Source organism: Rhinolophus ferrumequinum, chromosome 21 (assembly GCF_004115265.2).
Source record: "Rhinolophus ferrumequinum isolate MPI-CBG mRhiFer1 chromosome 21, mRhiFer1_v1.p, whole genome shotgun sequence".
Lineage (NCBI taxonomy): Eukaryota > Metazoa > Chordata > Mammalia > Chiroptera > Rhinolophidae > Rhinolophus > Rhinolophus ferrumequinum.
In genome coordinates this window covers 45,092,028-45,107,086 of record NC_046304.1, presented here as the reverse complement: position 1 = coordinate 45,107,086, position 15,059 = coordinate 45,092,028, and the positions used below count along the sequence as shown (strand labels likewise).

Sequence of the window (15,059 nt, the reverse complement as noted above, 5' to 3'; positions counted from 1 at the left end):
TTCCGAGGGCCTACTCAACCCAGAAGACACGGAAGCACAGGCAGGTATTCAATACCTGTTTGCTAAAGGAACAACGAAGTGAATGAGTGCCATGTATATAAATGATCAAGTTACTGCCCTCACTAAATAAGAAACGGTCATAAGGAAAACAATCAGGGAAAAGATCTTCTGTCTTCACCTGGCCTAAGAGATTAATAACTTATTAACTGATATTAACTCTTCTTCTGAGAGTGAGATTCAAAGAAACTGGTTAACATAAACACAACGTCCTCTTGAACTTTTAAAAAGGCTTGGAAAAAACACCCAACTTACTAAGCCAGGTGGTTGCAAGTCCTGCAAAAGGGAAATGAGAACAGTCATTTTGATTTCAAGTGGATCTTCTCTACTTCCTCACTTCTCTTCCTTCTTCAACCCCTCCAGCCTGGCTTCTCCCTCACCATGACACCTGCCACAGTCAGCAGTAACCTCCCTGTTGCCAAAATCAATGGACATGTCAGTCTTTACCTTACGAGACCTTTAAGAGGCAAGTAGCATCACTGACCATGTTTTTCTTCACTGAAACACTTTCCTAGCTTCCATGGCATTACATGTTCCTGAATTTCTCCTACCTTTCTGGCCATTTCTCTTTGCAGGTATCTCCTCTGTACATTCTCAAAATGTGGAAGGTTTCTCAAGACTATCCTGAGGCCTAATCTCTTTTCACACCCTTTCCCTGAGTAATTGTATGCAACCTACAGACTTTAAAGAGCACCTGAAAACAACTCCTAAATTTCTATCTCTAGCCCAAAGTTCTATTATGGATTCCAGACAAGTGTATCAAACTGCCTACTTCATTCCACTTGTATGTCTCAGAGATCTCAACCTAATGTGCCCAAATGAAAGTCCTAATCTTATCCCTCAAATTCTTTTCTTGCAGTCTTTTCATTTCAGCAAAAAGCACCACCATCCACCTGGTTGTTAAAACCAGAAACTCGACTCACTTTTAACACATGCCTCTCTCCCTCATCTCCTATCCAATCTATCAGAATCCCACCGATTTTCCCTACAAAGTGTACCTTGCTTGATACGTTGAATCCACTGTCTTCTCTACATCTCTATGGCTCCACCTAACTCTGGAACTGCTCAGCATCCCATCCAGCACAGTAGTACAAAGGTTCTTGATAGATATTTACTGACTGACTGCAGATATTTACTGACTGACTGCTTTCCTCACTTCCAGCCACCTTCCACACTCCAGCAAGCTTTTCCCCACCTCAGGTCCTGCACACATGGTACTTTCTCCCTGCCAAACTCTTCCCTCTCCTGGCCTGGCTCACTCTTTCTCATCCACCCATGGGATCTGAAATGTCCACCTCTTCAAACCATCCTGTTGTTCTGTCACTGCTTCCTTTTCTTTCCTTCAGAGCACTTACCATATGTGGGATTATTTATTTGTTTGCCTATTTAATGTAAGTGCCTCCAACCAGCATCTAAAATCAATACTTTCATTTGGTTCACTAGCAAATACCCAGCCTGCAAAAAAGTGCCTGGCTCATTAATAGGTGTTTGGTAACATGTTACTGAACGGCTGCTGAAAGATGCCAGCTACTTGTTGAAGAATAACAGGCCCCTTGAGATGCGCCACCCAAGGCCTTCTTGCCCTCACTGCCTTTTGCATTTGCTCCGCACTTTGCACATTTGAGGAGAAAAGAATTCAGATTACCATAATGAAAATGGATACTCAAAGTAATATGCTAAACCTTAATACTTGCATGTAGTATAAAATATAAACAAATATCAAACTATCAAATGGACATATATATATATTCCTATCAAAAAACACATCCCTGCACTATGAAGGGTGTTTTTTTGTTTGTTTGTTTTTAATTAAGAACCTTATTTTCCAAAAGAAAGATATCTTACATTAAGGCCAAATGTGCAAAATTCTATACAACAGGTGGGAACCTTGGTTCCTTAATAAATTTTAACATCAACCTCAAAATTGGGTGCAACATTTGACCATAACATAATTTAAAAGTCAAGAAAAAAAATTAAGGATAATTCTCCTGGCCCTGGTCCAGAATTGAAATGTCATCTATGTGGTAATTTAAATATCATCTATGTGGTAATTTAAAACCTCTATAATTTTTGAAGCTGTAGTTAATAAACAAAAACAGTTTTACTGCAAATGTGGCAAGTTAGTAACAGTTCAAAATAGCAAATCATTTGTATTGCTATATTTAACTTAATAGGCTAAATCGCATTACTCGTTAACTATTCAATTAGAATAAATAGGCTTAATCACATTACTATAACTATTTCAACTAGAATAGTATTCGCAACTTTGTGAATATACAGCATTCAAAAAATTTTTTTAAATGAATTTAGAGACTATCTTACATTTGAATAGCAATTTGCCTAAAGTATAATCATGTATATTTTTGTATTTATTGGGCCTCGTGTAGCACAGTTGGCCAGGCAATAAATATGAGTGACTCTCCAGCACCTTGGAAAACCTAGTGCAGTTGCTCAACACTAATAGCGTCCACGAGTTTTTCTTTTACTTAACATCAATAAATGGATACAACCACCCTTCACGTCATGAAACCTAAAATGAAAACTACATGATGGTATGACAGATTCTCTATATAACTTCTTGTATTGAGGCAGTTTGTCCTATTTAACAGAAAAATAATTTTTATAAAGATTATCCAGAGAATAGGAAAACACTAACCAGGATATTGAAAAGGAAAGTGAAAGTCTCTCACCCCAATTATTCATCATTCCAGCTCTTTTTAACCTTTCTATAATGGTTAAAAGAGAAATGTCCCTTTAATAGGTTAAATATAACATAACGGCTCCAGGTCAAAGAACCCAAAGACACTGTTATACTATTTGGGGTGGGGGTGGAGGAGGTAGAAAAGTTTTGTTTATTGGCTAACATTGTTTTTAAACACCAAAATCAATAAAATGTTTTTTCCCCTTAGGGGAGTAAATTTAAAATTTGTTTATTTCGCTCCATGAGGGAAGTTAGGAATTCTCTGTTAAGACTAAGGTTTTTAGTTGGTTTTTATACAAAATGGTCAGAAGTTCCAAAATCTCATAAACAGTAATATGAAAATCTTAAAAAATCATTTTGTATTTTATAAATAGAAGGAATTTTTTTACCTTGGAAAAAGAAACCCAATACCCTCTAACCTGAGTACTCACAAAGTCTCTGCCCACTCCAGGTACCGGAAATGGCAGAACGGAAAAGAGTATAGGTGTATACAGGTGGAGGGTCTCCACGGAGACAGAGGAGGCAGAGGGAAAGCAGCAGCAGCACGTTCAGCTGCAGTGGCAGAGAACCTGCACCTATGCCAAAGGTACCACCACACCTCCAGCAGGGAGATAAGGATTGGGCTACTGCCACCCACACATCAGATTGAAAATCCAGCAAAGTGACATGAGAAGGCAATAATGTAGCAATAAAAACCTCACATATCTTTTGGATGTGCTACCTTTACTAGAGACTACATATGGTCTAATGAGAGTGTAAGCCATATTCCGCATGACTTAGAATTCAGAAATTTCTGTAATATATTGGTAATTAAATTCAGAGAGTAATCAAATCACAGCTGTGTCTTACTTTTTAAAACGCTACTTATGGTTTGTGTGCATATGGCTAATGTCAATAATACGCTTAGAGTCAGGCACTGTGCCAAAGACTTCACACGGATCATCCCCACAACAATTAACAGTAGGTACTCCAATCACCCCCACTTTACAGTTGCAGAAACAGAAATTCTTGCCCAAGCTCACAAAGGGGGTGACAGAGCCCAAGCTCACAAAGGGGGTGACAGAGCCAGGACACGAGTCTGGCTGGCCATTTAATTCCACTTTATCCCACAGAATAGTGGAAAACCATATCAAAATTTAAGGCCATCACATTAAAATCATTTGTAAATGTTTTATAATATGTAAAATGAATAATTAATTTGAACATGGTTATTCTCTAATTTGTTTGGAAGATACAAAGTAAAGTTTCATGTAACAAAAAGTACACAGGTCTTATGACTAAGACCAAAAACCAAAATAAACTAAGAATAATTCTACTCAAGTATTTGCATCTATTGTAGAGTAGTTGGGGATGAAAAAGTACACCCACTGTGCTGATTTAGAAATTTTTTATTCATTTTGCCAAAAGAAGAGAGATTAAACTTGACAGATTAAGATAAACAACTGATATCAGTGTAGCAGACTGGTAACTTTAGCCAAGGCTACTAAAAGTCAGTTCTCAAAACAAAACTATTTCCTTGATCTGGATCATCCCATTCTAATGACACTCTGCTAATGCAGATGTAACAAATTCTCTTGGAAAAAAGGCACCTTGGAAAAATAAATAAATACACACACACACACACACACGCACAGGTGAATTGTATTATGTACTTAGAAAAAAAATGAAGTACTTTCAAACAAGGAGCTAAAATTCACTGCTAATTTCCAAAAAATTTGCCTTAAAAAAGTCTGCAGTTTCTAACTAGAACAAAAATTTGCAACAAACTGCTCTCTGGAGTGCTCCTAAGTAGTAGGAACACTGTGATGGTTACATGAGAAATACTGCAAAGGAGCTCATAATAACAGAATAAAAGTGTTCTGATATCCCCTTCTCCAAACCAAGAGCAACTATACACCAGACATGTGCCAATTTTGAAATGACACTTTCCTACAAAAATGTACGGCTGCCTTTCAGACAACTTGTTGCCATTAAATTTTTATTTTTCAGGGTACATGAAAAACCATGTTCACAAAAAATAAAATGAAATATAAATAAGTAAAAACCCCGTTGACTGACGGAACATCAGTTGAGGATTACTAGTAGTCCATTTAGTTGATGAATGGTGGTTAGGATGAACTGCACCAGTCTAAGTTAGTAAATTTGCCATCAAATGTCATTTAAGATTACTTATATCGTAACTATAATCTAAGTTAATGAAGTAAAAAAGGAATGGCACAAGGATGTTATCAAAGTTCACAATATAAAAAGAAGTCTGTGAATGTCAGTGCAATGCTATATATTCTTAATAAAGTCTTACACATATTTAAAATCATAATGTGCTACATAGCACTTACCAGGGGAGTAGTAATATATGAGTGAATGGGTGTGAGTCAGACGATCCTGGGAATGAAAGGAAAACAATGCTCCACGGACATGGTATTTGAGTGCTCATAAAATGCTTTAGTGAGTGGCAGGTGCCGTGGTCCAGGGGTCGGCCCAGGTTCCAGGGTCTATTCTTTCATCATTTACTAGCTCTGCTTTCCAAAGCATCAAGGAACCTCTCTATATCTGAATTTTTTAATCTGTGAAATGGGGACAATAACACGTATTCTATTTCTCTGTTTTTAAAAAGAATTCTATGATAATGTATGTGATAGAGATTTGAAAAGTACAAAGGCATTTTGATAAAACATACGGTATTAAAAAGTGATAATTATCAGTACTTGAATTAATTTTCTGGAGAAAGAAATTGGCATGTGTTTTAGGCCAATGACTAGAGACCTCAATTTGGTTGGGCTGCTGCCTATTTGTAAAAGGTTAACAGATAATGTTCAATCCAGGGATTCCATTGGCCATTATGCTTTTATTACGTGAGCTCACAAACCTTTCTCTTGGGTTAGGTCCACTCTCTAGTAAAGAATTCTGACACTAATAATGTCTAGTTTTCATAACAAAATGATTTCCTTGCTTTATCCCTTAATTGTTTAATGAATATTTTCAGAGCAGCATAAATTACCGCGTCACTAGCTTTATTTAGCAAAGTAATGCAGAAACCAGCACAGCATTTTACAATCCCCCTTCAGCACACACTTCCCACAGCTAGTCCAATTTCTACCCCCCACCCTCAAAAGTAAGATACAAACACGAACATGTGAACATAACACAACACGCCAAGGCACACACTTGTGCATGCATGTGTGTGTGTACACACACAATCTCTCACAAAGCTGTACTGTGTAAGCACATGGCCAAACATCCTCTTTGTTTCTGATGTAAACAGTACTAGAGCTCTGGGCTTCCACGGTTCCCATAAAATGTAACCACTCTGACATCTGATCAAATTCACCACGAGGATCCTATCTATAGAAAAGTAAGCTTTAAAATCTCTACACTCTCTAATGTTATATGTAATCCTTATTTTATATAGGTCGAAATATTTTACCCTAACCCTAGAATCAATAGACAATAGGTATTTAGCAACTTGAAGTCAAAGTCTTGTTTTGATTTTACTCATAGAGAAAGTGAACCAAATCCTTCTCCAGCAGAAACATGATTAATAGTTTACAACTGAAAGTAGTAACTGATTCACTGTTTAAATTCAAATTAGTGTTAAAGAATAAATCAATGCCTCTAACTCTCCAGTATTTCAAACCCATGAAATACTGCAGGACAAATAAATAAATATTTTACGCTAACTTAAAGTCCCTATTTTACTTATCAACAGCTCTTTTTTAGCAGCCAGTGAAGGAGATGAAACAGTTTACTTTGTTACACAGACTGAAGGGAAGTTCTTTCTTAATGAATAAACTACCTTACCCCATCAACTTGGAGAAATGTAACTATCATCAAACACAATCTGTACTACTTGAGTAAGAAAAATTAAATCGAACTGAAGGTACCAAGATAACAAATAGTTTTGGTTTCAGGGACTGCAAAGAAACACTGGTCATTACAGGAAGTTGTATTAATGCTGACAATGTTAAAATGCTTACAGAAACTAGGAAGCTCTAGTGTTCCTCCCAGCGTCACATACTTTCCTGCCCTACATAACCAGTTCTATAAATTTTTTGCTTGTATTTCTGAATAAGTAACTGTATATTAGAATTCCAAAAAATTTAATTGGCAGTCATTCCTAGTCATTTGGTTAGTTTTGCTACATATCTCCAGTTACATCATTTCCCAGCCAACCCTGGACTCCCATCTATTTAGTCATCTAACTTACCAAATTCCCTAACTATTGTCACATAAGAGGTTTTTCTAAAGCGAGGGCACATCATTAGTGCACTGGGAGGCTACAGTGAATGTACAGCCAAAGCAAAATATTACAAACATTTAATCCAGTACTAAAAGAGGCACTTCTTAGGGTATATTATCCTCAGTGTGCTGGTTTATAAAAACTAGCATGGTACCTTAAGCTATAATGTACTAGATTTTCCTTTTTCACAGTAAGCTATTTAGCTTACCCATAATGAAACTAACCAGAAAAGGAAATGTTTGCCTTTCAGAACTTGGGATAAAAAAACATTCATGTTTGCACCGAAGTTATTACTAACAAACGAATGGCTTGCTAAAAACCTAAGCTGTGACATCACTACCCTACCCCTTGTCCTAAAGACTGATTACGGGGCAGTCATTTATCTTAAAACAAAAAGCCACAGACAGGCGTAAAAACTGTCCCCAATTTTTTTTTTTTTGCCTTTCAATTTGCATTAATAAGTTTAATAATCAATTGTTAGTTAAAAGAAAACTGGCTAATTTTATTTGTTAATTCCTCCCACTTCGCCTAATGTTTACCCTTTCTAGCAAAGATTCAAGAACATACATTGTTAAACATAACAAAAAAGAAAATATTATGATTCTATAATACAAGGATTTCCCATCTCTTGGAAAATGAACAAACTAGCATACAAAAATAATTCATATTTCCCAAAAGGAACTTAATGTGGGATGTTTCTTTTTGTCTAGAAGAACCTTATAATTCAGAATGTCTAAAAAATAAGGAAATAAAATAAGTGCCAGGCCCTATGCAAGTAAGAGAGAAAAAGACAAATAAGGCACACCAAACGAACTTCTCCATTAGTGAGAGAACCAAACATGAATGCAAATAGCTCGAACCAGGCAAGTAGATGGGAGTTAGAAAACAAGCACACCACAGAGAGCACGGGGAGGGCAGAGGCATTCCAGCCAGGAGGACTGGGAAAAGCTTTGACCCTAAAGCACAGTTCCTCGGTGTGGCCAAGGAACATATTCATCCAAATCGCCTATGGCTATCTGCTAAAAATACAGATCACTGGGTCTCATCCCAGATTCCTGAATCAGATCTTCTTGTGATGAAGCCTCAGAATCTGTTTTTTGTTTTATTTTGTATTAGACAAGCATTCCAGAGACTCTGATGCAAGGGGTTCATGGAGGACTGCATTTAGTCGCATTAAAGTTTGATTACCACTATTCTAAGTGATGGATGGGTAGGGCCATAATGAACAGATACAGTTAATGGAAAACCTTGACGGAGGGCCTTTGTGAACAGAGCCACAGAAGCAGAACATCAGGTGAGGGAACCGAGGGGTTACAAGGTATGTACCGTGGTCTAATGAAATACATTGTTGGAATCATAGGTAAGCTAGCTCAAGTCTGGACTCATATGAAGAGGTTGAACTTGGGTCCGGAGGCAATGGAGAATGAGCAAAGCTTTCTGAGTAAAAACCCACACTGTATTTGACCAAGCTTACCTGGGATTCCAAGCAAGAGGTACTGGGACAATAATGTAAAGGAGGAAAAGAAGGAATGGATGCAAGAGACTTTGCAGACTTGGGTAGGAAAGGCAAGACTCAGGGAGTTGCTGTATGTGAACAAGAGAAGGAACTGAAGATGACTTTGAGGAAAAACTGAAGTGCCTTCTCAGTATCCCACACTATGCCAGGCACCACAGAGCATCCAAAAGTATGAGTCATTAATTCAACGTAATAATTCAGCACCTACTCTACGGGCCAGGTACCATTACCAATGCCAAGGACACACAGGGAAAAAAAACCCTGTTCCCCAAGAGTTTAAAATTAGATCTTGCCCTGTTCCCCTTCTCTTGTGCCCTGATATTTTACCAGGAGAGAAGGACGCCTGAACTTGTCTCTCCTTGCCTGTGGTACTCTCTTTGCTCCGAAAGCAACAGCTGGCTCAAGTCGAGAACATGTAGGTCCTCATCCTGACTGGTTTTACCTATTTGCCCTTCACGGCAAATAAATACCTAGGACTGCTTTCTCAACAATGACCAGACAGTCTTGATATGAGACTGTAAGATGTGAATGTCCAAATTCAAGAAGTGGGAGTGAAGCCCACCTTCACCTAAATGGACTTAGGGAACTTTGCTAGAGAACTTGAGAGCACAGTCGTTTACTCATTCAAACAATATGAACTGTATGCTATTACAATGGATGTTTCTTCCCTGACCTGGGCAGATGAATAACATCTTGAGAAAGTTGTTGAGAAAATGAATGGTTTGTTAAAAGAAGAAAGGAGAAAACGCAGCACTTAAAAACAGGAGAGAGGGTGAAGGGAGACAAGAAGGGGTATATGGAGAACTCAGGCAACATTGCCAAAAACAATTTAACAAATACTGACCACAGGACAAAAATTAACCACAAGTCTGAGAAGTGGATAGAGGTCACCTGTCAAATTAATGTAATAATTTTCAACATACAATGCTGCCAGCTACTCAATTTTAACAATGTGAGACAGTGTCTACCATTCATTAAGGACAATTTTACTTGATGAGATACATACACCAAAAAAGGGAACTATATAAGACAGCACATAATCAAGTGCTTGATTGTATGATATATAGGAGAGCCATTATTCAGAGAAAGTTAAGATTCAGCTATCAGTTTTATAAAAAGCTATCATGAACACTTTTCTTGAACTTTTAAGAGCCAAAACTGCTTCTGAGTACAAATGGTAATAGGAAAGACGGCGGCTGGGTGTACATCATTTTGCAGCCACACCCCTAAATGTGGATTGCTTTAATGCTGATGACATCATCAAACAACTTTCTAAGCAGTTTTACTTATAACTGTCACTTTATTTTGATCATATTACAGTAAAACACTTCAGATCTGAACTACCTCCAAACTGCATACAGTCTAGATTGCTATCATTCCTGGGATCTTTCCGGTCTTTGGCAAATAAAACCCAGAATACAATCAAAGCATTCACAATTAAATTACAAAACACTTGATTTAAAAAAACCTATTTCAGTTATTATTTTTGTATCTTTCACTTGGATCGGATCCTTTCTCTTCCACCCTCTCTTCAATGCTCTGTAACAGCTACAACATTTATGGGTAGTCTTAAGACAAAGTAGAAAAGATAAATATAAAATAAATTCTAGGTGCTTCCCATGTGAAACAAAGGTCCAAGAAATAACTAGGATTTTTCTGTTTAAGAAGGAGCATTTTGTTAAATGTGCCTAGGAGGCTTCAATAAAAACTCATGCAAAAGCAGAAAGCAAATACAGAAAAAGCACAATGATTGTTAAACATTAAGGACTTTAATCTCTTCTATATTAATCTGTACCATAAAATGAGTACCTCTGAAGACTAAACAGCACATTTGAATCTAGTTCAGTTATTGAACTCTTAGTCCAAGAGTAAAAGGTCGGTTTCTTTTTTTTAAAGGGATGAATATTATTGCTATAATTGGGAGGAAATTATTTTCAAAAGGAGAACAAAATTAGAAGTGCCTATGAAAATCATTCTGATCTTACTTTCAAAAAGAAAAATGACCAATTAAATATAATAGCTTTATCGAATCTATGAGGTTTACCATATTTTTACCTTGCTTAGTAAAAAGGTCATCCACAGAGCAGTCCCAATTTCTGAGGCTAAAATTCTACACAGATACATTGTGGAAGTCAGTGAAAAGGGGGTGTTAGACTCAGACATTAATAAATGTCATTAAAATAAAATCATAACATTGTAAAAGAGCAAATCTCTTACCAGTTGAAATTCTCGACGCCGGTCATAGGCGTTCTGTATGCCGCTGTCTGCCCACAATGCTCTTATAGCAGGAAGATATTGTAAAAAAACTCCAGTTTCCACCATTCCCTGGGCCGCCAGGGAGGACCGGGTGTCAAATGACATCATCTTGTCTCCATGGACTTGGTTTGAGTTATCTCCCCAAGGAATATGAAGCTTCTCTCGAGCATCTACCAACACCCTCATACCTTTGTTAAGGGGGGGAAAAAAAAAAGTGTGATAGGAGTCATTAGATATTCTCATAGATTCTATTCCAGTAATATTTTCTTAACTGTCTTAAGTACTCCAGGCCCACCTCCTCCAAAAATGGAGAACATCAAAAGACACGCATAACTTCTCTGAGCTTAAAAAAACTGTTATTCACAGTTACAAAAATTAGAGCCTTGGAAAGCATATACTATCAAACAAGTGCTCTTTCTGAAAATTTTAACATGTTCTAATTTATAAAATAACTTTGGAGTAGAAGGTAGTCATGAGAAAACCAGACCTAGTGAAGAAAAAAGAAATTAGGCTGCATAGCCTAATGTTCAGGCTATGAAGCAAACGGCTACAACCAAGATTTTTTAAGCCCCTCAAAAAGACATTTATTTATAAAATGCCAAGAACCAAACATTATCGCTCTATGTTCTGTTTGGTCCTGGAGCACCCTGCTTAACGCAACACTGAGTCTTCTAGAAACACATTCAAAACTCAAAAAACTTGTTCCATACTAAGTTTCAAATCAGTGTTAAGTCACAAGACGGCCTTAGATTTCCCTAAAAGAGAAGAAGACCAAATGCAAAAAACATGTACATAAAAACAGAAATCTCAACTCAGAGATTGGTTCAAACCCAGTATTTCTATCACTAAACTGTTACCTTTGGTCCATCTTAACAGTCACATGATTATCAAGAAGTCATTTGTTTGGATAACTGAAACACTTGTTTTGCTGTTAATTTTCTGATCATGCCAACTCAAAAAAAGTTATGTATCTAGTGATTTACTTCATCTCATAATCAATGCTCAAAGTGGGTCACACTTAGGACCCAGGGCACAGTTAAGAACCAGGTGTTTACCTGGCTCATAATCAGTTAACATGTTGACTCAATTCACTGACATAATTCCTTAAGTTCAGCTACATCAGGATACAAAGGTACCTTCAATTAAGGACTGGCAAGGCGGAGTCTGCGGCCTTGAAAGAGACCTTAATTAGTTTTGTGCTAAACATTAAGATAGGATAAATACAACCGTTCTGTACAGCTTAACTGCAGTGGCACTAGGGCTCGGAGCTCCCTGTGGTCTGGAGCTTACAGCCTAGTGCTCTTCTCCCGTCATTACCCCACAATCCTTGCCCCCCAAACAGTTCTCCTCTACTCAGTCCTGGGAGGACAAAAGTGAGCCCAATGAGTTGCTTGAGTACTTCCTGAACAAACAAACAAAAATGACCGAAAAAAGCACTGCCTGAAAAGACCTGAAATCTGTTACAAACTCCTAGATAACTGCTACAAAGATGAAAGAATCTGGATACACCTGAAGTACCAGGCTGTGTATCTCAATTTGCCAAAATGTCTTTTATAAAGTAGAAGATATCTGATACTATGACAAGTGAGTGCTAATCACCACCAAAAGACAAAATAAAAACCATCTTGTCTAATTCTTTGAAAGCCCAGAAATAAAATTCTTATGTATTTTTCACTTAAGAACAAAGTTTAATTTTAAAAATATTGTCCAATAAAAGCCGAGTTTAGATCCAAGCTGACACTGATTCACTGACTACCTGTACAGGCTCCACATCCCTATTAGGCCAAAGATTCTTTACCTGAATGCACAATTTCATTTAAATAACAGAAGCAAGTGGGGGTACACACCCTCCCTCCCACCCCCAGGCATTAAGCAAAAATGAGAGTGGAACGTGTTGCATAGTGATTACAGGCAAACATCCTGCCTGACCGTGACCGAGGGGCGAAAAACCACTGATGTTAAGTTTTGCAGACTAAACTGCACGGGTCTCCTCTTCCCTCATTGCCAGCACAGTAAACATGACACCCTCAAGTTTCATATCCTTGCTCAAAAGGGCCTAAGGGCTGTCACCATTCGCCCTTGACAAGAATCTCCGGCAAAAGTTTCCTTATTGTGATCGTGCAACTCCTTTGCTCAGGAGGCGGCCAAGGAAGCAGGGATTTGGGAACAGACCGACTCCATGCGACTCGGGTCACCCACCCCGGGCGGCGAGGTTGGGCAGGCAGCGCGGGGGGCGGTGAGTGGGGGTGTAGGGTCTGAAGCTGGCTCTCAGGTCTTCCTGCCCCGTCTGGAGGGAAGACAGGCGAGGACACCCTGCACTCTGGTGCACTAGGTTCGCCTCACTTCCCTCTCGCAGGGGGCGAGGCCAGTGGCGCGGTGGGGGCTGGGGGACCAGACGTGCCCCCTACCCGGGAGTCAAAGTGGAAAGCGGGGCGCCCCGGGTATCCCCTCCCCTGGGGGACGAAGGCCCCAGGGGCAGGAAGGGCCAGTGCCCGGGGCGCGCCCCCATCCTGCCCGCCCGCTGGGCCCGGTCCTTCGCCGGGGACTGAGCGAAGGAGGGCGGTGCCCGGCCCCGCGCGGGTCACCGCCGGCCCCGGCCGCAGCCCCGACCCTCGGTCCCCCGGCTCCGACCCTCGCCCGGCACCTTTGATCACGTTGCTGTAGATGGTGGGGCGGAACTCCTCGCGCGCGCGCTGGTCGAAATCCTGCCCGTGGATGATCCGCATCTGCTTCAGGAAGGTGGACTTGCCGCTCTCGCCCGCGCCCAGCAGCAGGATCTTCACGAGCCGCTTCACGTAGGTCTTTTCCCGGGACAGGCATTTGTCGATCTCCTTGGACTTGCGCTGCTGCTCGGCCTCGCCGCTCGTCAGCACGCAGCCGGGGAAGCACACGGACAGCACGGACCGCGACGGCAGGAAGTCCGCCATCTTGCCGCCGCCGCCGCCGCCGCTTCGGCGGGCCCCTCCGGCTCCCTCCACCTCCTCCTCGGGCGGCGGGCGACTCCGGCACCACGGGCTCGAGGGCGGGGAGCGTTGTGGCGGCCCGAGCGCGCCGGGGGAGGGAGGGAACGAGCGAACTGACTCGCAGGGCGGGCCGGGCAGGGCGGGCCGGGCGAGCCAGGAGGGAGGGAAGGAGGGCGGGCCCGAGAGGGGCGGTGGCCCCGGCGCGTGCGCGCGCCCGCTGCCTCCCGGGGGCGCGCGCGCACGCAGCAGCCGCTCCCCCGCCTCCCGCCTTTTACGGGCGAGTTACGCTCTAGCTCGCGTACGCGCGGCCGCTGGGGTCACGTGACCTCCGGTAGGGCCGGGCGTGAGCGTGCGGCGTCCGACTTTCTGTTTTCCTTTAATTAGCTGCGCCCATTCCCGGCAGAAGGGCTACTTTCCTGCGTCCTGGAGGCCCGAGACACGATCTCAGACACTGTCCTTTGGGCTCCCTAACTGTTCCCGCCCCTCTTTCTCACAGGTTTCGTGCCCTCCGCCTGCTGTCACCGTTCGCGCACCTTATTTCCAAGCTTTTGGCTGGAAAGTTATTTAGACAGCGGGCGCGAGCCGGGAAGGTTTGGGGTATATTTTCAAAAATAAGGTGGTTTCGTTCACAGCCTGGTCTCCCAAGCGCCGAACGATAACCAAACGTCATCAATACACCCACCCAACTATTTTTGGCATTCTTATACCTCTGCAAAGACCACACACACACCGAGGCAAAAGAACGAGTTGAAGTTAATCTGAGATGTGCTAGGAGGGGTTGTTAATATCTCACTGTGGATTCCCACCCGAGCTGCCGCGATGAAATCAGTGGATGGTAGCTGCAGCAGGGTGAGATCATGGTGAAAATCCCCCTAAACCGGACACTGTGATGCAGACTCTTCCCTACAAGGAAGCAGATAAGCAAACAGACCGAGGACAAGAGCAGGCAAATTTTAGGTTTCCTGCCAGATTACAGAGGATATGACCAGCCAAGGGACTTTTTTCTGTTCTAACAGCAGATTTAGGCCAGGACACCTGAAAGGGCTGCCAGGAGACAGGTAACAAGTGACAGCTAGGAGAGAGACTGCCATAGCAAGGACCCCGGAAGCCTCCTTTTTCATTTTTAGTATTTAGTTTCAAGTGGTAAAAACCATTTTGGTCTGTCTCTCTTTTTGGCAGTGCAACCATAATACTTTTGATTTGGGCTCCTGTAGCTCAGAAACTAGAACCTATCGGGGCAGTTGAGGTAAGAGGTCAGCACTCTGAGAAACTCATGAAACAGGTTTAAATTAAAGAAATAAAACTCAGTGCTAATCAAGTGTACTGTCA

The 15,059-nt window shown here is 41.1% G+C and overlaps 1 protein-coding gene across 1 annotated transcript in view; it reads right to left on the bottom strand.

The window, feature by feature from the left end:
- GNA13 (G protein subunit alpha 13) overlaps positions 1–13,927 on the bottom strand; it is a 36,473-nt gene extending 22,546 nt beyond the window's left edge. The window contains exons 1-2 of the mRNA XM_033090243.1: positions 13,412–13,927; positions 10,729–10,955 (exon numbers count right to left, since the gene is read on the bottom strand). Of these exons, the coding sequence (XP_032946134.1) occupies positions 10,729–10,955; positions 13,412–13,694 (510 nt within the window). The 5' untranslated portion in view covers positions 13,695–13,927. The remainder of the gene's footprint in view (positions 1–10,728; positions 10,956–13,411) is intronic.
- Between the last annotated feature and the right edge of the window lie 1,132 nt (positions 13,928–15,059).